This window comes from Vipera berus (assembly GCF_964194415.1).
Source record: "Vipera berus genome assembly, chromosome: 4".
Classification (NCBI taxonomy): Eukaryota; Metazoa; Chordata; class Lepidosauria; order Squamata; family Viperidae; genus Vipera; species Vipera berus.
In genome coordinates this window covers 59,032,695-59,052,341 of record NC_138206.1, presented here as the reverse complement: position 1 = coordinate 59,052,341, position 19,647 = coordinate 59,032,695, and the positions used below count along the sequence as shown (strand labels likewise).

The 19,647-nt window shown below is 40.3% G+C and overlaps 1 protein-coding gene across 1 annotated transcript; it reads right to left on the bottom strand.

Moving 5' to 3' along the window:
- Positions 1 to 173: 173 nt before the first annotated feature.
- On the bottom strand, positions 174 to 18,415 carry GATD3 (glutamine amidotransferase class 1 domain containing 3). Its single transcript, XM_081326451.1, has 7 exons — positions 18,199 to 18,415; positions 15,080 to 15,132; positions 13,910 to 14,023; positions 12,771 to 12,890; positions 11,169 to 11,261; positions 7,704 to 7,873; positions 174 to 3,254 (listed from the first exon to the last, which is right to left on the bottom strand). The coding sequence occupies exons 1-7, from the start codon at positions 18,328 to 18,330 to the stop codon at positions 3,130 to 3,132; spliced, it is 807 nt and encodes a 268-aa protein (XP_081182577.1). The 5' UTR covers positions 18,331 to 18,415; the 3' UTR covers positions 174 to 3,129.
- Positions 18,416 to 19,647: the final 1,232 nt, after the last annotated feature.

Below are 19,647 nucleotides of genomic sequence, written 5' to 3'. Positions count from 1 at the left end.
AGCTCCTGGACTGAGTTATAACAGAATATTTTGGCTGATAAAATATGTAGGTTTCAGAGAGGGCCACTCAATTATTGACCACACTTTAACCTTCTTTTCTTCTGCTGCGCATGACCATGATGACTGTCTGCTGTTTCTGAGCGCCTAGGGAGGAAACGGATTTCGGCTTTGTTGGGTGGCCATGGGACCTTTTTTACCATCGTCTGGTCCCCATTCAGTCAGCTGAACTATCAGTGGAGTGTTAGTGCCCTCCCCTGTCGGGATATGCCTGGAAATGGCAGAGGACGGAGGAGGAGAAGCCGGACATTCAAACATACTGGTGAGAGGACGCTGGCGGCTGGGCAGGGCCGACCAACTCAACTGTTCTTTTCCTGAGCTGAGTCAATTGGATTGGAACCGGAGCCAAATGCTGCCTGTGTGTTTTGTTATGGATTCTTGGGTTGTGGAGGGGGGGGTTGTGGAAAGGGGCTTTTGTTATCGTGGCTCCTCCCCCCCTCCGCCACTCAGCGAGCCTGGCTCTACGGACGCGGTGGACCTGGTGGCGCTATTGCTGTGACTATGGTGCCTGCTGTAGCGCTCCCCCCTCTTGAAGGAAAAGTCCAGTTAGTTGTCTTTTGAAAAAGTACCTTTGGGACAGCCATGACCTGGGTGACTGAGAATTTCCATAGACATGGGAAATAGATACAATTCTGTTAATTTTGTACAAAGATGATGCCTTGTTGCTTTCTCAAACACAAGACTGTCCTGAAACAGGTATTCCATACAGCTGAGCAAGCTGTCATGAACAATGGCCAGAAATTATTTTGGGAATTAAAGAACTTCTTCACTAGAGTGAAAACTGAAAACATTCCTCCAACTCTGGCTTTAGGACAATATTATATCATTAGTGTGAGATCAGGCAATTACAGAGCTGTAAGCTAGGTCTGATTAAATCGAGGAAAGTCTTGAAAGTAAAGCAGTGGCAAACCACTTCCAGTTGCTACTGAGCGTGCCCCATCAGGCACTGAACTTGACTTCAAGGATTTTACCAAAATGTTACCTAGCATTTTGCACTAGGAATTCTGAGAAGAAAATTGGCTCAAGTGTTAAGCCTGTAAGGACTTCAAAATAAGCTATTGAGATTGTATTGAGATAAAAGAACATACCTGTGGTTACTATAGGTGTTCTTATAAGATTGTATTTGTGAAAGAGATACCAGGTACACAAATCAACATGCCCAAATCCTATTACTTAGAATAATCAACAGTGACTTAAATATTAAATTATCCAAATGTAATCAATTTGTTTGCTGTGCAAATTAAATTATCAGGCTTTTTGATATTTAACAAGGCAAGATTCCAAATCACTCTGTATCGTTTGAAACTCTGAGTTTTAATTAGGCAAAAATATTCTTGGTTTCTGTGTGACTCTCTTTATGGAATTGCCGCAAACATCTTACCCTTGAAAATAATTTGCAAAAGCCATCCATGTCTATCAGGGAAACTCGCACAATTACAGAAGTGGTACGCTTTCCTTCCCACAGTGAAATAATCACAATGTGATCATGAGAAAGAAACTAAGGGGGAAGAAAGGGGAATTCAGGGAAGAAAGAGAAACCATTATTGTGGCAAAATATAAACCACAATAGAAAATCAATCTTTTTGAGAAGGGATGTACCATCTTGTAGGAAAATAAAGGAATGCATTTATTAAAAGGTGGGCAAATTTCATACAGCTTTGGAAGTACAGAATTGTTATATCTACTCTTCCACCAAACCTTTCATATTCAATTGAAACTTGTTTAAAAATTGGCCATGGAGACCAGTGACCAGACAGGCATTCCTCCACAGTGCATAGTAACCAACTGGATGGAGGTGTTGCCCACTATGAAATGAAGTGTAGCAAGTTATAAAACCCTAATTTTGAGATGTAATAGGAAAAAGGGGGAGATGCTGCTTTTGTAGTGGGCTAGGAAAAGATAAAGGATGATGATGTGTTTTAGCCATCACAATGGGACAAAATAGGTCAAGTGGATCAGCCTTATAATCAGATGTCAAAAATCTTCCTTTTTTGCTGAGATTTAATCCTACCTAGCCACAAAGACAACTGGGTGACTTTTGGCCAGACCCTCTCTCTCTCAGTGCTAGAAAAATGGCAATGGCAAACCACTTCTGGAAATGTTGCCAAAAAATTTGCCTGGACTTACCTAGCCATCAGGAGTCAACACTGATTTGAAAGCCTGCACAAACATACATGCATGCATGCATGCATACACACATACACAAAATGGATTTATCTAAAAGTATCACATGAATTCTCTTGGATTAGGCAGACAAAAATAGACCAAAGAAATATTCTACAAATTAATACAAATGGAAACAATTGATTTTAACTTCATTTTATTTAACATGTGGTATATCTAATTGAGAAAAGTTAATTTCTCTTAATTGATCTGAACTGTTGCACAGTAGCTTGCCTCAATTCTCTTAGTAAATCAGAATACTTAATATTCATATGGATTAGGCAAGAGGAATTACAATTTATTTGTAAAACATTTTCTATAATTAAAATTGTCTTTTGAACGAAAGCCTCATTTCTTCAAGTGACCACCTATGTGGTATCTAATTCTTTGGGAATTTGTAATATACCAGTGTTTATGGAATGTCAAGCAACCAGATATTCACAGGTCTAATAATTAATTTAAATTAGAAAAATGAGTGGAAGTTTATTCTGCTATTCTCAATTCTCAGATTAGGTTCTCTAGAGTTTATATCATACTAGTGATTCAAATCCAATTTGAATCTTTTGTCTTTCAACTTTAACATGCTGAATCATATTTGCAAATTCATGATACAATTATTGGAAACATTCTGGTAACAGCTGGTAATACTTTAAATACTTAAGGAGTCATTAATTACAATTTGTTTAACGATGGGTGATGTTCAGAATATAAAACAATTGTCAGTGACATTGCACTATATGGAGAAGAGTTTGATTTAAAGGTATCCTGATTCAATAAGTATAGGATGCTTTAGCTCAGAAATTTAAGTCAATCCTCTAAAATACGTCTAAAAGTACAGTCTGTGCCAACTTTGTCATCAAAGCTGCAATATGCCTAGGCGCTATTGCTATTGTTATTAAACAATCCATTTCATTTGCCCGTCAGCCTTAACAAATTTTTTATCATGGCTCCAATACCATCAAAAATGTGATGAAATTCCGTTTCACACATAAATGCTGGTGTAGTAACTATCTTGTTGGTATTGTCCACATGCGCTTCGTGAAGGCCAGTTAAGGAAATTAACATGATTGAATAACATTGTATTTAACTTTCCCCTATTGACAAAAAATATCTTCCTATAGATAACATTTGGCCAAATTTATCTTGGTTCAGAAACTGGGCAGGGCTGAAGGTAGTTAACATTTGAATGGAAATACCAGAGATGGAGTCTGGATTGGGTTGCAAAAACCTAGACATTTAGTAGACGGCAGCAAAGTTGCTGTCTAGTAGTAACATGGTTTTTGCAGCCTATATATAGTACCGATATTGGAGGGGTGGATTTGTTTAGTTCAATGTAATCACAGCTAAACATCTAAGTTTTAAACATTTACTTAAAAAACCAGCCATGCATTTTACAACTATTTAAAGCACAATACGGTCTCAACCCTTTGTTGTTCCAGTATCCAATTAAAGAAAAATTAGAGTTAGGCTCCAGCACAACATCTGACAATATCTAGGGTTAAATTAATGCCATTAACCTCTGCAAGAACAGTAATAAGAAAATAAAATATTCTCAACACTTTCTGGATCATTTTACATCTAAAATGGGTATTCAGTGAAGGATGTGTTGATTGAAATCTAACTACACTAAATACTACTTTTAAAAAGAATATTTTAGAATTTTCCCACCCAAATTCAGGGCTAATTAGGACTGAGCAGACTATATTATTATTTGGAAGTTCATTTTGCCACACTTTCAAAATAACCAAGGAGGAAAGATCAAAAACTAGAGAACCCTTCCAAAATCAAAACATTTGAGTGGTTGTAGCTTCTGTTTGATAAGAAAACTGGATTTCATTTTCAGATAACTGCAGGTTAATGTCATGCCTGAACTCAGACAGTGGTCAATAACCTTTACTATATTTTACTGAAATAGGCCAAATTCAAGTTGCACACTTCTACTTTCATGCTCCTCGTGGCTAGGCTGAAGAAAAAAAAAAGGGAAATGGGGAATGTATGATATAACCACAATTGAATGTTATTCTAGAATGAAACCAAAAGTCTTCAGTCTCCTTGTGACAATAATATTGAACAAGAAGGGAGACTGCAAAAAATTAGAGCTAAACCACTGTGTCCAAATAAAGTTAATTACCCTGTCTTTCCAATTTAGATTATCTGCATTTTTCATACAAGGACAACGCTATGACAGGAGCAAGTGGGAAGGGGAAGAAAAAGAGGAAATTTACAATCTGTTTTACTATCTCTTAAAAAGATAATAAATAGAAGCTATGTCGATTTAAAAACAAATTCTTCATTCCTAATGTTAATCCTTGCAAAAATTTAAATAATTTCCCATGCTGTTTTTTTTCAATTATATATTACACCTCTAATTTGGGTGCACTCTTATTCTCCTTGCACTTTGGGGACAGGTCAGGGAGATTAATAGCATTTTTTCCTTCAAGTTTAGAGAGGGAGCTCTAATCTCAAAAGGGAAAATCCAGCATTGTTTCTCTGCCTTGCCTATGTAAAAATGTCCAGGATCCTTGTTTTGCAAATAGTGAAGCTTCAATATTAGGAGAATAGAAAAGGAGAAAACGATATATAATATGGCCTAAGCAAAAGAGACACACTGGATGCAAAAAATTTAATGTCTAGCATTGTGTGCTGAACGATGGGAAAAGGTAGATCACTCCTTGATACGATCTAAGCTTTCTCCCTTAAAAAGGCAGCCAGTAAGGGAAGAAAAAAAAAAGGGACGCGGTGGCTCAGTGGGTTAGGACGCTGAGCTTGTCGATCAGATGGTCGGCAGTTTGGCGGGTCGAATCCAGAGTGCTGCGTAACAGTGAGTGCCTGTTACTCGTCCCAGCTTCTGCCAACCTAGCAGTTCGAAAGCATGTAAAAATGCAAGTAGAAAAATAGGGACCACTACAGTGGGAAGGTAACAGCGTTACGTGCGCCTTTAGCGTCTAGTCATGCCGGCCACATGACCTCGGACAAGCGCTGGCTCTTTGGCTTTGAAACGGAGATGAGCACCGGCCCCTAGAGTTGGAAACGACTAGCACACATATGCGGGGGAACCTTTACCTTTTTAAGGGAAGAAATGCCCTTCCACCATATTGCTAGCTAAATACTGATAATGGCAGAACTTCCTGGTTCTGGTAATTTAGAAAGCCAGGAAAAGTTTTAGCAATGTAACTCATACCATTATTAGGAATTTACTGGACAATCCAATAAAGTTCTTCATTTCTGTAATTACAGTTAGAAAACATTTCAGTGAATTGATGACATGTATGTAAGTGAATTGATGACATGCATTTCAGTGAGTTGCATAAACATGCATGCAAAATTGGAATTGTAGCAGAATTAAGAGATTCCTCAATTAAATGCTAACTAGTTAGCTGAGGTGAACAGGAAATACACCACTGTAGAACTGAGTGACTTTAACTACTCCAACATCAACTGGAAGCAAACTCTGCAGCGAGTGGGAGCTCAAACAGCTTCCAGATGTGCCTAGCTGACAACTTTGTCATCCAAAAGGTGGAAGAGGGAACTAGAGGGTCAACTATACTGGATTTAATTCTTACTAATAGGGATGAAAAGATTGAGGGAATGAAAGTTGAGTGACTTATGTCATACTAGAATTCACCATAATGTAGGCACAGGTAACTAAACAAAGTTAGTGTTTTAGACCTTGAGAGTTGACTTCAACAAAGCTAATAGACAGAATATGAAGGATTCCATGAACAGAAATCGTAGAGGATTCCATGAACAGAAATCGTAGAGGGAAAAACAGTTCAGAAAAACAAGATAATAAAAGCCCAAACAAAAAACAATATAATAAAGAAAGAAAAACAAAAGACTCCAGATGAAACCAGCATGGTTGCACAAAAAGCTCTCTGACAAACTGAGGGTCAAAAAGGACAAGTATAAAAAATGGAGTGACATATAACTAGAACAGAATACCAGCAAATAGCTCCAAATCTGCAAGGATAGTGTCAGTAAAGCTAAGGCTCAGAATGAACTAAGATTTGCATCAATGCCAAAATAACAATAAACAAAGTTTCTTTCAATATGTAAGCAACAGGAAGAAAGTCAAGGAAATGATCAATCCACTAATGGGAGACGATTGCAAGAAGGTGATGCGCAGCAGGGAGAAAGAATTGCTTAATTCCTTCTTTGCATCTGTTCACACAAAAAGAAAAAAAAATAGTCCAATCTTTCAAAAGCAGCACCATGGGAGACAAACAGGAATGCAAGTCATAATAGGCAAGGAATATCCACTTTGGAAGAGTTCAAATCTCTGGGATTAAATGGTTTACATTGCAGGGTACTGAAGAAGCTGGCAGATGTGAACTCAGAACCACTGAATGAAATCTTTTAGAGCTCCTGGAACACGGGAACAGCCAGAGGGCCGAAAAAGAGCTGATATGGTTCCAATCCTCAAAAAGGAGAAAAAAGTAGATCCAGGAAACGACAGACCAATCAGCTTGACATCAGTATCCAGGAAAATCCTGGAACAGATAATCAGATGGGATCGTCAAATGAATTACATCTACATGGAGGGAAGCACACAGTGTGGTACCTCAAGGTTCTGTCTTGGTGCTTTTCAACATAAATGATCAAGATGAGAGGACTGAAGGGTGCTTATCAAATCTGCAGATAACATTAAGCTGGGGGGAATTGCTAACACTTCAGAAGGTAAACACAAGATTCAGAAGGATCTCGACAGAGTTGCGCACTGGGCCCTATGATGTAGTTCAGTGGTGACCAAAATAAGTTCCTACACTTAGGCACGAAGAATCCAATGCACACATAATAGGCAGTGCATAGCTCCACAGCAGTGCTAGTGAGAGGGATCTAGGTATTCTGGTGACCACTTAAATGTATGAGTCAGCAGTGTGCTGCAGCTGCCAAAAAAGCCAATGCAGTCCTAGGCTGCCTCAACAGAGGGATAGCATCAAGATCATCGGAAGTGATAATACTGTTCTACACTGCACTAGTGAGGCCGCACTTGGAATACTGCATCCAGTATTTATGATACCAAAAAATGCTAAGGCCCTAAAAACAGTACAGAGAAGAGCAGCAAAGATGATAAGGAGTCTGGAGACTAAATTGTACGATGGAAAGCTAAGGGACCTCTGTTTAGCCTAACAGAGAAGGCTTAGGGGTAAAATGACAAAAATGTTTCCAATACTCGAAGGGCTGTCACAGGGAAAGAGAGGGTTGATTTAATTTCCACAGCACCTGAGAGCAGTGTAAGAAGCAATGGGTGGAAACTCATCAGAGGGAAATCCAACCTGGAACTAAAAAGAAATTTCTTGACAGTGAGAACAATTAATCAACGGAACAGCTTGCCTCCCAGAGTTGTGAGTACTCTATTGCTAGAGGTTTTCAATAAAAGATTATTTGTCTTGGGCAGGGGGTTGGACTAACAGACTTCCGAGGTCCCTTCCAGCCTATGATCCTGACTCTATAATTCTGCCTCGACGTAGGTCAAACTGAACATGAAAAGGATATTGTTACATCTTTAACGCAGTGTTTTCCTCCCATGGCTTTAATGGCCCCAACGGTGCTAGCATGAGGCCACTTCCCACCTTGTTCTTGTTCTTGGCCTACGGTGACTTCAATGCCAGGTAGAACCTTTGCAGCCAAGACAGGGGAAATACAGCACAACCTAAAAGACAACCAGTGCATAATTTACATACAGAGTTCAGCATAAAAAGATTATGTACAGTCTAGATTAATAATGGAACAAAGAAATATCTGGTATTATAGAATATTTTAGTGATTAGACCTTTTTTGCATACCGTATACACTTGCAGATAAACCAAGAATTTTAGGTTCTAAAACACAACCCAAAAATTTGGTTTGGCTTATCTGCAGATAGGTTTATCCATGAGTACATATAGTGTAATTTTTAAAATTACCATCTACACAATATTTTTTCTCTGTCTCTCTCTGTCTGCCTCTCTCTGTCTGTCTGTCTCTCTTTCTCTCTCTCTATATATATATATAAAAGAGAGAGAGAGAGAGAGAGAACGTACACACAGAGATACTTTGCTCAAATTAGATGGTCAGATCTTATAATTATAGTTGATTTTAATCAAATTTTGAATATTTTGTTTGGACTGTAGCATTTTAAATACATTTCAATCATACAACTGGAATGTCGTCCAAGCCTACCTAGTGGAATTAAATTTGGTAGACACATGGCGATTTTGGGGTTCAACCCGATATTTTTTTTTCAACCATCCACATTTTTGTTTGACTATTTTTTTAATATCTCAACCATTAGGTCTTTGGGTAGACTGCTGTACTATAAATTTTATTTTTTTTATCTGACCATATTCTGTAACATTTTTTAGGAAAATTTGTTCTACTGGTTCAAGATGGCATTTAAATACTTCATTTATATTTATATAAAAGGGACGCGGTGGCTCAGTTGGTTAGGATGCTGAGCTTGTCGATCAGAAGGTCGGCAGTTTGGCGGGTTGAATCCCAAGTGCCACGTAGCAGTGTGAGTGCCTGTTACTTGTCCCAGCTTCTGCCAACCTAGCAGTTCGAAAGCACGTAAAAATGCAAGTAGAAAAATAGGGACCACTACAGTGGGAAGGTAACAGTGTTCTGTGCGCCTTTGGCATCTAGTCATGCCGGCCACATGACCACAGAGACGTCCTCGGACAAGCGCTGGCTATTTGGCTTTGAAACAGAGATGAGCACCGGCCCCTAGAGTCGGAAACGACGAGCACGCATGTGCAGGGGAACCTTTACCTTTACTATATTTATATAAACCATTAGTTTTTGTGGTTTTTAAAAATATAGACAATCAACAACAGAGAGAGGAGACTGCATATATATTTTGCTTTTAGTTTACTTCCTCATCCCCTTTTTTATAACATAAATAAAAAGGTTTCAAAAAGAAAAAGAACTGCGTCTCAGGCTAAAAGAAAGCCTCATAAGTTCTTCATAGAAGCGTTTGCTGTATTATACCTAATGAGGATTACGTTTGCACTGGAGAGGGCAGCCATGCAACCTCAGGAAAAGACACAACTACTTTAAAAAGCAATAGACAGGTGCTTTTTCTGAATACCTTTGGTTCTGACATACAGGGAGTGCAGAATTATTAGGCAAATGAGTATTTTGACCACATCATCCTCTTTATGCATGTTGTCTTACTCCAAGCTGTATAGGCTCGAAAGCCTACTACCAATTAAGCATATTAGGTGATGTGCATCTCTGTAATGAGAAGGGGTGTGGTCTAATGACATCAACACCCTGTATCAGGTGTGCATAATTATTAGGCAACTTCCTTTCCTTTGGCAAAATGGGTCAAAAGAAGGACTTGACAGGCTCAGAAAAGTCAAAAATAGTGAGATATCTTGCAGAGGGATGCAGCACTCTTAAAATTGCAAAGCTTCTGACGCGTGATCATCGAACAATCAAGCGTTTCATTCAAAATAGTCAACAGGGTTGCAAGAAGCGTGTGGAGAAACCAAGGCGCAAAATAACTGCCCATGAACTGAGAAAAGTCAAGCGTGCAGCTGCCAAGATGCCACTTGCCACCAGTTTGGCCATATTTCAGAGCTGCAACATCACTGGAGTGCCCAAAAGCACAAGGTGTGCAATACTCAGAGACATGGCCAAGGTAAGAAAGGCTGAAAGACGACCACCACTGAACAAGACACACAAGCTGAAACGTCAAGACTGGGCCAAGAAATATCTCAAGACTGATTTTTCTAAGGTTTTATGGACTGATGAAATGAGAGTGAGTCTTGATGGGCCAGATGGAGGGGCCCGTGGCTGGATTGGTAAAGGGCAGAGAGCTCCAGTCCGACTCAGACGCCAGCAAGGTGGAGGTGGAGTACTGGTTTGGGCTGGTATCATCAAAGATGAGCTTGTGGGGCCTTTTCGGGTTGAGGATGGAGTCAAGCTCAACTCCCAGTCCTACTGCCAGTTTCTGGAAGACACCTTCTTCAAGCAGTGGTACAGGAAGAAGTCTGCATCCTTCAAGAAAAACATGATTTTCATGCAGGACAATGCTCCATCACACGCGTCCAAGTACTCCACAGCGTGGCTGGCAAGAAAGGGTATAAAAGAAGGAAATCTAATGACATGGCCTCCTTGTTCACCTGATCTGAACCCCATTGAGAACCTGTGGTCCATCATCAAATGTGAGATTTACAAGGAGGGAAAACAGTACACCTCTCTGAACAGTGTCTGGGAGGCTGTGGTTGCTGCTGCACGCAATGTTGATGGTGAACAGATCATAACACTGACAGAATCCATGGATGGCAGGCTTTTGAGTGTCCTTGCAAAGAAAGGTGGCTATATTGGTCACTGATTTGTTTTTGTTATGTTTTTGAATGTCAGAAATGTATATTTGTGAATGTTGAGATGTTATATTGGTTTCACTGGTAAAAATAAATAATTGAAATGGGTATATATTTGTTTTTTGTTAAGTTGCCTAATAATTATGCACAGTAATAGTCACCTGCACACACAGATATCCCCCTAAAATAGCTATAACTAAAAACAAACTAAAAACTACTTCCAAAAATATTCAGCTTTGATATTAATGAGTTTTTTGGGTTCATTGAGAACATGGTTGTTGTTCAATAATAAAATTAATCCTCAAAAATACAACTTGCCTAATAATTCTGCACTCCCTGTATCTGTTGCCCTTCTAATCTAAAGTTACTATTCAGAAACCTTGAAAATTGGCAGTAAACAACGTTAATGAATTTTAATGAACAGCTTAAACTAGCCTAATTAGATGACTACACCCTCCCCCAAGCTCACAGCAGCCACCAGCTCTCAACTGTGACTTGCCAAGTACCTAACCAATCTGGTTTTGAAGTTCTAGGCTTGTAAATTCATTTTACCTGAGAGAATCACCAGAAATAAGTCTCTGACCGAACTGGGAGCTATGAAGGGCTCCTTGGAAAAGAGTATTTAAATAGGTGACATACCCAATGGGCTTCCCTGATTTGTGGAAGTCTTTCAGCACACGCTCAACGTCTTTGTTAACTTTACAGTCTTTCCCATCCACAGAAAAGGTAGATCTGCCACAACAAAAGAAACCCATACAATGCATTACAGTTCAAAGATACACATCCACATTCAGTAACTTACAAGACGTGAATGCTTGAAATAACCTTATTTTTTGTCATTCGTAAATGCAAATACTGTTCCTTTAATGTGGAAATGCTCTTTCCAGCAAAATGTCAGGAATAGCAAAGTCAGTCTTTCTACTTCTCCTTCAAAAAAGAAATAGAAGTTGAGAGACAAGGGTTTATCAATACATTATATATTTATATTTCTCCTTTCCGTCCTATAGTTCCAGCATTCTCCTGTTTCCAAGAGTTCAGGAAAGGGAACATTAATTATTTCTTGCTTTTTATCTTAAAAAGTGGAACTTTGGGATTCTTTCCTTTGTTCTGCTATCTCTGAGACTTTAAACAAGCTTTCATAAGAACCAACAGAAAAAAAATTTCTCTGTAATTGCCTTGCAAGGGACAGGATTTGTAAGAGTTTCCCTGAATGTTCCAGGAAAGAAATGACTGTCAATGTCTTATTGATATATACGTTGGCAAAGGGATGTTGGAAGAGAAACTCGGAGAGGGGAGAAAAGAGAGAGCAACTAAATAAATGGCGATGTGAATGAATGGAGGTATATAAAATCAAGAGTAGGAGATTATTCTGATCTTATCTTACAGCTAGCTTAAACTGAATAACAGAGTTATGTATGCTTCAAAAGCGGTGCTTCTAGGCAAGTATAATAACAGTCATAGAGCTATTTTAATGAATTGCATTGGTTGTGTTTTTTTCAGGCTTACGCAGAAACCCAAAAAGAGGCTCCTCAGAAGACATGCCGCAGTTACGCTTCCATATATTTCAGACTGCTCTTCTGAGTAATTTTAAATGCATGCCCAGTCCTAGTCCACACTAATATTTCCCAAGCTTTGTCCTAAAAAGCATTTTTCATATGTCATACCCAGACCGCCACTCAAGATTTCAGTAAAGATTGTAATACTTCCATGCAAAGGAAAAAAAAAATTCTAAAATACTTAATAGATAATTGAGTAAATAAGAAATAAGCACAAAACAAAAATTAAATAGACAATTAGTTCTTTCTTATATGAGAAACTAACTATGGCCTCAATATGGAAGCCATCCTGAAAAATAAACATTTTCCTCTCATGCAATACAATAAGTCAACTATGGCACATTTTAAGAGGTTGAAGGTCGTCAACAAATTTGAAATACAGATTTTCAACTTGTTTGACACACTAATTACAAGAACTTATATTGCATTAATTACTGCACTTAATACTGCAATCTTTCCTGAAGTAACCACAGTATATTCTCACTCCAAGACCAAGACATATAGAAAGGAGAGCAACTTTTAATTCTGTTTTTCATGATTTGAGAAAGGATATTTAGAAGTATGTTTTACTAATTTCAGTTCAGGGTTGCAGTCATAGTTTACACTTCCTGCTATGTCATTTAGTCACATCTGATTAGCAAAGTAGTAGTCCATATTGTGGCAACTTACAGAATTCAATACTCACAGATTTTTAGCAGCTCCAAAGCCGCCAGGAAATACTACCGCATCATAGTCTCTTGCAGTAAGTCTAGCCAAGTCGGTAATTTTCCCACGAGCGATCCTTGCTGATTCTGTTAAGACGTTTCTTAAGAGAATATCAATATAAATGTTTTTTGGGGCATCCAATTTTAGAATACTGGTTATCAACAGAGTTTTAAAAAAGAACACAGTGTTCTCACACAAGGCACAAATGATCAAGTTCAAATTAACCTAACTTCAGACACATTAGAACAGGGCTTTTCAACCAGTGGTACGAGTACCCCCTGTGGTACACTGGCACCTGGCAGGTGGTACACGACCATCCTAGAAAAGTGGTAGCGGGGGAGGGGAATGAGCTGAACCAGTGGCAGCACCGCACAAGCCTGAGCGAGAGATGGCTGGAGCTGCAAGGCTGTCAGCGCTCAGCGGAAGCACCAGGATCAGCGCCAGGATCCAGCTGGAGCTCGGCGCTGATCCTGGCACTTCTGAGCCCAGAAGTGCCAATCAGCTGGAATGTTGCAGCATCTCCAAGGTCTTGTGATTTACATTCAGATGCTTGGCAATTGATTCATATTTATGACAGTCAGTGTCCCAGGGTCATGTGAAGTGACCAAAACCTGCTGCAACCACCAAGCAGATGGGGGGTGTGGAATAAAAACCAAACACCCCTCCCACCCCACTCCCGCTGCCAATCCTCAACTGAAATGCTCACAACAATGAAAACCTCGGACAGGAGGAAGAGCGCCTCCAGGCAGGCAGGCAGGTGTCTTGCACGGCTGTTGCTTGGGGGGCACAGTACTACCTGTACTTCAACACTTTTTTCCTCTTTTTTTTGGTCATCAAATTTTTTTATACCTTGCTAGGCGACTGGTGGTACTCGGATGTTGCCATATCCTAAAAGACTTTGCAGAAGTCTCCGGTGCTGGGCAAGGTGGAAGATGAGAACAACCAGCAGCAAGGTTGATAAGATTGTTAAACTGGTGATGGGGGGGGCACCATTAGAGGAGCTGAAGAACTAGGTTAGGGATAGATCATCATGGAGAAAATATAACTATGTGGTCACTAAAAGTCATCAACAACTTGATGGCACATCATTAATCAATCATATACATGAGTAATTCTTACCTTGATTCCCTGTCAGCTGGCTGCCCTTTGCTGTGATCAACAACATGCATCTGAGAAATATTTGGGGCATACATGTCAACACTGGCTCCTCCTCGGCTCAAATGAACCATTATCCTATAAATAAATTCAATAAAATTATGATGGTTTGTCACATACTCAGCCAGATGTTTAGACTGGATTTGTCACTATTACTATAGTTCATCACACAGTCAGCCAGGAGTTTAGACTGGATTTGGCATTTTTATCACCTATCAGATCCTTCCCAAGAGCCTGGGACAGGCAGATGTTGATGGTGTTAAAGGTATCATTGCAGGATGCAAGCTGTTCCAAGTAAAGCTGCCTTTTGCAATTGACTGATTTTGTCAATGCTGATGGTGTTCAAATGGTGCTCCAACTGTTTAACCCTAACTTCTAGCTCAGAGGTCTCCGAGCTTTCTTGGTTGGCAAACCGGAGGGAAAGGGAGGGAGAAGCATTTTACGTACGCAGGCACACACAAATGGAGCTGTGAGCACACGGGATGCTAATGGGGTGGTGCTAACACCCGCGTGACACTTGCTAGCACAGCTGCTACCACTGCCCCCTTTTTGCCAGTGACGCTAGCGCAAGTGGGTATGAGTGCGTGCGCACATGTGCGCACACTGGCCAGCCTATTCTGCAGCCCGGTGGCCACGAGGCCACGGCCTGGTAGTGGACCTTGGCCCACAGGTTGGGGACCCCTTTTCTAGCTCAGTCTGCTCTTCTCCTACACCAAGCTGCCTTAATATTGGTACCAATTAATATTGGTATTACTTTTACTCTCTTGCCAGTCGTGCTATTCCCCAGTTCTTTCTCTTCTACTCTACTATCTTCAGGTATTGCCATATCCATTATCCAGACTTTTTCAATATTTATTATCATCAAAATATAATAAAGCCAAAATGAGCCTAAATAAATAATCCATTAAATGCAAGTTTAATTTAAAATAAAATGTTATTTTATTTATTAGATTTATGTTCCATCCCTCTCATCTGGAGGCTACTAAATACCGATAGAAGGAAGAAATGAGATTCCAAAATATTCTAATGGGAACTCACTTAATGCCGAAATGCTGCCTAGATAACTAGATTATCTATCAATCAGCTTTACTTATGGCAATGGAGGTTGTCCTACAATGTTAAAAATACACCTACGCAGAGGCTTCATGGATTTCAGTGCCATCATAAACACCACAACCAGAAAGAACCTATAATAAGAAAGAAAGACAAATTAAAATAGCCTTTCTTGGATATCTCCTAATCTTGCTAAATATATTTTAAGTTCAGATATGATAGAAATAATAGCGTGACACAGCTTGAAGTCCACAAAAGGTGGTGAACCAACTTAAAAGAGGGAGCAAATATATCTGGAGATAAAATAATACACCCAGTTTTACAAATTATTTTATTATACATGTGAAATATGGGATTGTGGCACCTTCAAGTATCTGGCTAAAGGAATGGTCTGTGGCAAAATTATGGGTTTGTTTTTAGAGAAGGCAAATAAGTCAGCACAAGATCAAGAGCTCATAGGCAGAAAAGGAGAAAATGCTAGAATGCACCTGTAAAGTGGCATGTGCATTTTAGACTATAGACACAGACTATTAAAAGAAAAAGAAAAGGCAAATAAAGAGTGGCTTTTTATATTTCTGCTGCTGGAGAGAACGTCACTTGGTTAACATGGAAGAATGACACAGCCTGCCAAGTCCAGAGATTCCAATCCTGGGACAAGAAGGAAGATCAGAAGGAGAAACCTGGAACAGCTTGAGAGAGCAGACTGTGTTGTGTTTCCTCAGGGTGCCACCGGTCTCCTCAGGGTGCCACCGGTCAAAGAATGCCGACTGGTGGCCCCCAGGGGGAGGGCGTTCTCTGTGGGCGCGCCGGATTTATGGAACCATCTTCCGGTTGAGCTCCGGATGGCGCCCGACCTTCGCTCCTTCCGGCGCGATCTAAAGACGTATCTTTTTGAACAAGCTGGCCTGGCCTGATGGGAGGGGGTTGGGTTTTTATTACTTTTAAATGCGTTTTAATCTATCTAAGAGTTCTGGGCACTTGTTTAATCTTTTTTAATTTTTGTATTCTGTTTTTTTTAACATGTATGCCCTGTTCGCTCCCCTGAGTCCTTCGGGAGAAGGGCGGTATACAAATAAAATTAATTAATTAATTAATTATGTAGAGATTCATGTGCAGGACAGTGAAACGTTGTTGAGTTAAAGGCTTTGTTGGGCAGCAAGACTGCAAAGAGAAAACTCACATATGACATTTCTGTATCAATAACTGAGATAAGGAGGGAGAGAAGAAGCTGTTATAAATTACAAGCAGAAAGCAAGACTCGAGAGAGAGGAAGTAGGTTAAGACTTAATCTCCTACACTGTCTTTTCTAAATTCCGTATGTGCATAGAAGCACATACTGGTTTGTAAATAATATTTCCACTTATATATAATACTGGATCACAATATTTTATTAGTATAAGAATCATAGCATCTACAATAAAATCCCCCATTTAAGTACTGGCTGTGTTTATTATACCAGCTCATATCCTGACTTATCCTTCCACAGGGACAACCCATGCTTAGGAGGGCACATTTCAAAACTGGCTGTTAACTTAAGGACATTTCCATTAAATGAAGTAGCATTCACTGATCTTCAAATACCGGTGTAACTTTGCAGTTTTGTATGGAAAGTTCTAATAATTTTAATAATTTCTCCATTTCAGGAAAGGTAATTTTCCTGGGATAAGAAATTGTTAAATATCCAGAAGCAGTTTATATACCACAGAGAAGCAATGAAGTAGCAGGAAAGATTTGATTTCCTTTAATTTATTAATTTAAGACAACTATATTAATCAATCTTAAATATTTCTGACATCTACATTCTGATCTGTTATGATAAAGTAGGTGTGCCCCTAAAATTATGGAAACTGAACAGTTAAATGAAACAGCATTCAGAAACAGAACTTGATTGTTCCTTGGGGAAATATTAGAGGGGGATTAAACATTGTAAACCTACTATAAGTCTTACCTACAACTTCTGCATGCTTTCTGCCTCAAAAAAGTAAGGCAGAAATTGTGCCACAAATTTTCTACAATAATGGTGGGCGCTCGACAGCACAATGAATGCTCTAGGAGTGTAGGCTATTCTAATATGCACTTGGATGGTCCCAGGATGCTTATTAGGCCTGTTCTCCTATAAAGAACCGGAGATGCAGTTACAATCTAGTAACAAGTTCAATCAAGAATAATGGGCTTATTTCTGATTTGTATAGTGTTATACTGCACATGCTCCTTTATGTATTACTGTGTATGTCTATATATATACAAATATAAAGTGCATCAAGAGATAACAATTAGTTGCTTTCCAAGCCTGTAAGACCTTGGCCACCCTGTGCAAGTAATCTGTAGCAATACAAATAAGAGATAGCTTAAAAGAATAATACATTAACACAGCACAATGTTTTGAAGATTAAAATTAACTCCATTAAATATCAGTCCTGAAGACACCAAAAAACTGTGACTTAATTAAATTTTAATCCAAACAAATTCAGTGTTGTCCCTCCACTCCCTTCTTTTGTCTACTTTCTGTAGCCCTAGAAGTTGCACAAAGTTGAGAGATAATCTAAAATAAAAATGCACATGCTGGTTTACAATTGCAGAGACCCAGGTTACAGCCATTAAATTCAATAGGTAATTATGAGCAAGTCACCAACATACCAAACGGACAGTTCATATAGGTGTTTGAAGACAAATGATTTTAAGTATAACCTTACACATAAATTACACTCAGAAGTAACTTATAGAGTTATCACTGGGGTCAACTCAGTTTCGGATGATTACAGGCACACACCCACACACACACGAGTTGACCCCATTGCCTTGTGAGAAGTGCGACTTCCTAGACTAATCCTAGGATTCCTTAATTCCTGTGACCCACCCCAATGGCCGAGTCAAGCCAAGGTCGGCCAGATAACAGCCACGTAACATACTTGTGCGGAATTTCACTTGTTACCGATCTTTGGCAACACACACACAGACACAGACACCGCCCCCATCTGACTCTCCAACTGTGGCAAAGTTAGCAGACTCCCAGTCTTGGAAAAATGATCCAACGCTGCAAATGCTTGCTTTGACCGCCGGACGGAAGCCTCTTTTGGAGGAGTCCGAGAAATGCGGCTGCTGAGCTTTCTAAAAAGGACCCCTCCCGGCAATGCTTCCTCCTCCTCCTCCTCGTCCTGGCATCCATGAGGCTGCTGCTGCTGCTGCCTTTGCGAACTCACCACGGCCACTTTAGCCCTGTGACGGTGCGCCGAGGAGTGAAAGGGCGAGCTGGAAGCTGGGGCTCCCTTCGAGAGCAAGAGCACCGAGGACAGGAGAGGCGAACGGGGGCTCGCGAATTTAGCAGCCCACATCTCGACTCCCAGGAAACCGAACCGAGGAGGAACTGAAGGCTCCGCGGCCACCGAAGCCTTCCAAGCGGCTTCTCCAAAGGCTGAGTTTCAAAAGACGACGCCCGCCGCAGCTCCACCTAGAGGTCGGAGGCTTTATTCCGCGTCACTGTCTCGTTATCCCTTAGGTCAGGGGTGTCAAACTCAATTTCATTGAGGGCCGCATCAGCATTGCGGTTGCCCTCAAGGGGCCGGGTGGGCGTGGCCTACTGGGTGGGCGTGGCTAGAGTGTGTATGGCCTACTGGGTGGGCATGGCCAGCTCTACATCGTTCGCATCAAGGGTGCCTATGGGGGCCTGGGCAGGAGTGGGACAGATCTGAGGGTCTCTGGCAGAAGGAGGGTCTCTGGGCTAGGGTCAAGGCAGTGGGGGCCGTTCCCTCACTGTTTCCAGGATGGCTTTGCGGGCCACATGAAACCACTTTGCTGGCCGGATCCGGCCCCCCGGGCCTTGTGTTTGACATGTCTGCCTTAGGTCGCTTGCCGAGAGGAGTAGCGTGACCTTTGGCGCTGTCCAGGCTCCGCAAAATGCAACCTAGCGACCATCCGATCAACCCCACACAAATTCTTCGGTAGTGCCTTTCGGGGGACGGGGAAGGGAAGCAATGCGTTCGGATAACCGTTCTATACAATCCATTCTGGTGGTTTGTATAGCGAAACCAACCTGGCAGAATTGCAGATCCCTGCAGCTTTGAAGTCCTCCCAGTTGAAGGTCTTTAAACCCAGGAATGCACCTCTTTTGTGGATGATTATACCGGCTTGGGGCTGCATTGGTATCGACAATTTAAACTTCCGACATTTTTTTTTTGAAAGGAAAGCACTATCTGCATCATAGTCTCGTCTTGTATTGGCCCGTTCAAGTTTCAGAACAGGGGAAAAAAACCCAAATTTAAGTACTTTTATTTTCTTGCCTTGCACAAGTGCCAAACTATGGGCTCAAGTACTGTATCTAATCCAAGCATTTTCTCAAGCCACTTTTGGGATCTGTCTTACTGTGTTAAAACCATATTATTTTCCCACTTAGATTATGGAAATGTTCAGTAAAAATATTTTGTTGTTAGGATTAAGCAACATGACTAATTATTCCAAAATTTCATTTAATCCAAAAATCTGCAAAATAAGGTATGTTGGAATGAGGAAAAGAATACTTTACAAATAGTACCATTAGTAGCAAGGGATCAGTGTAGTGATCTAGATAGTCTCCCATTTTTATGCACCTATCAATTACATAATTGTTGAAAAAGTATGATTAGAACATGCTTTTACAAATGGTAGTTAAGCCA

Excerpts from the sequence above, each read along its gene's own strand:
- GATD3 (XM_081326451.1), bottom strand. The coding sequence starts at position 18,330 with ATGTGGGCTGCTAAATTCGCGAGCCCCCGTTCGCCTCTCCTGTCCTCG. Across the intron at positions 12,891-13,909 it reads CCAGCTGACAGGGAATCAAG|AAACGTCTTAACAGAATCAG; the intron begins GTAAGAATTACT and ends TATTCTCTTAAG. Across the intron at positions 7,874-11,168 it reads AAATCAGGGAAGCCCATTGG|GTTGTGCTGTATTTCCCCTG; the intron begins GTATGTCACCTA and ends GTTGTCTTTTAG.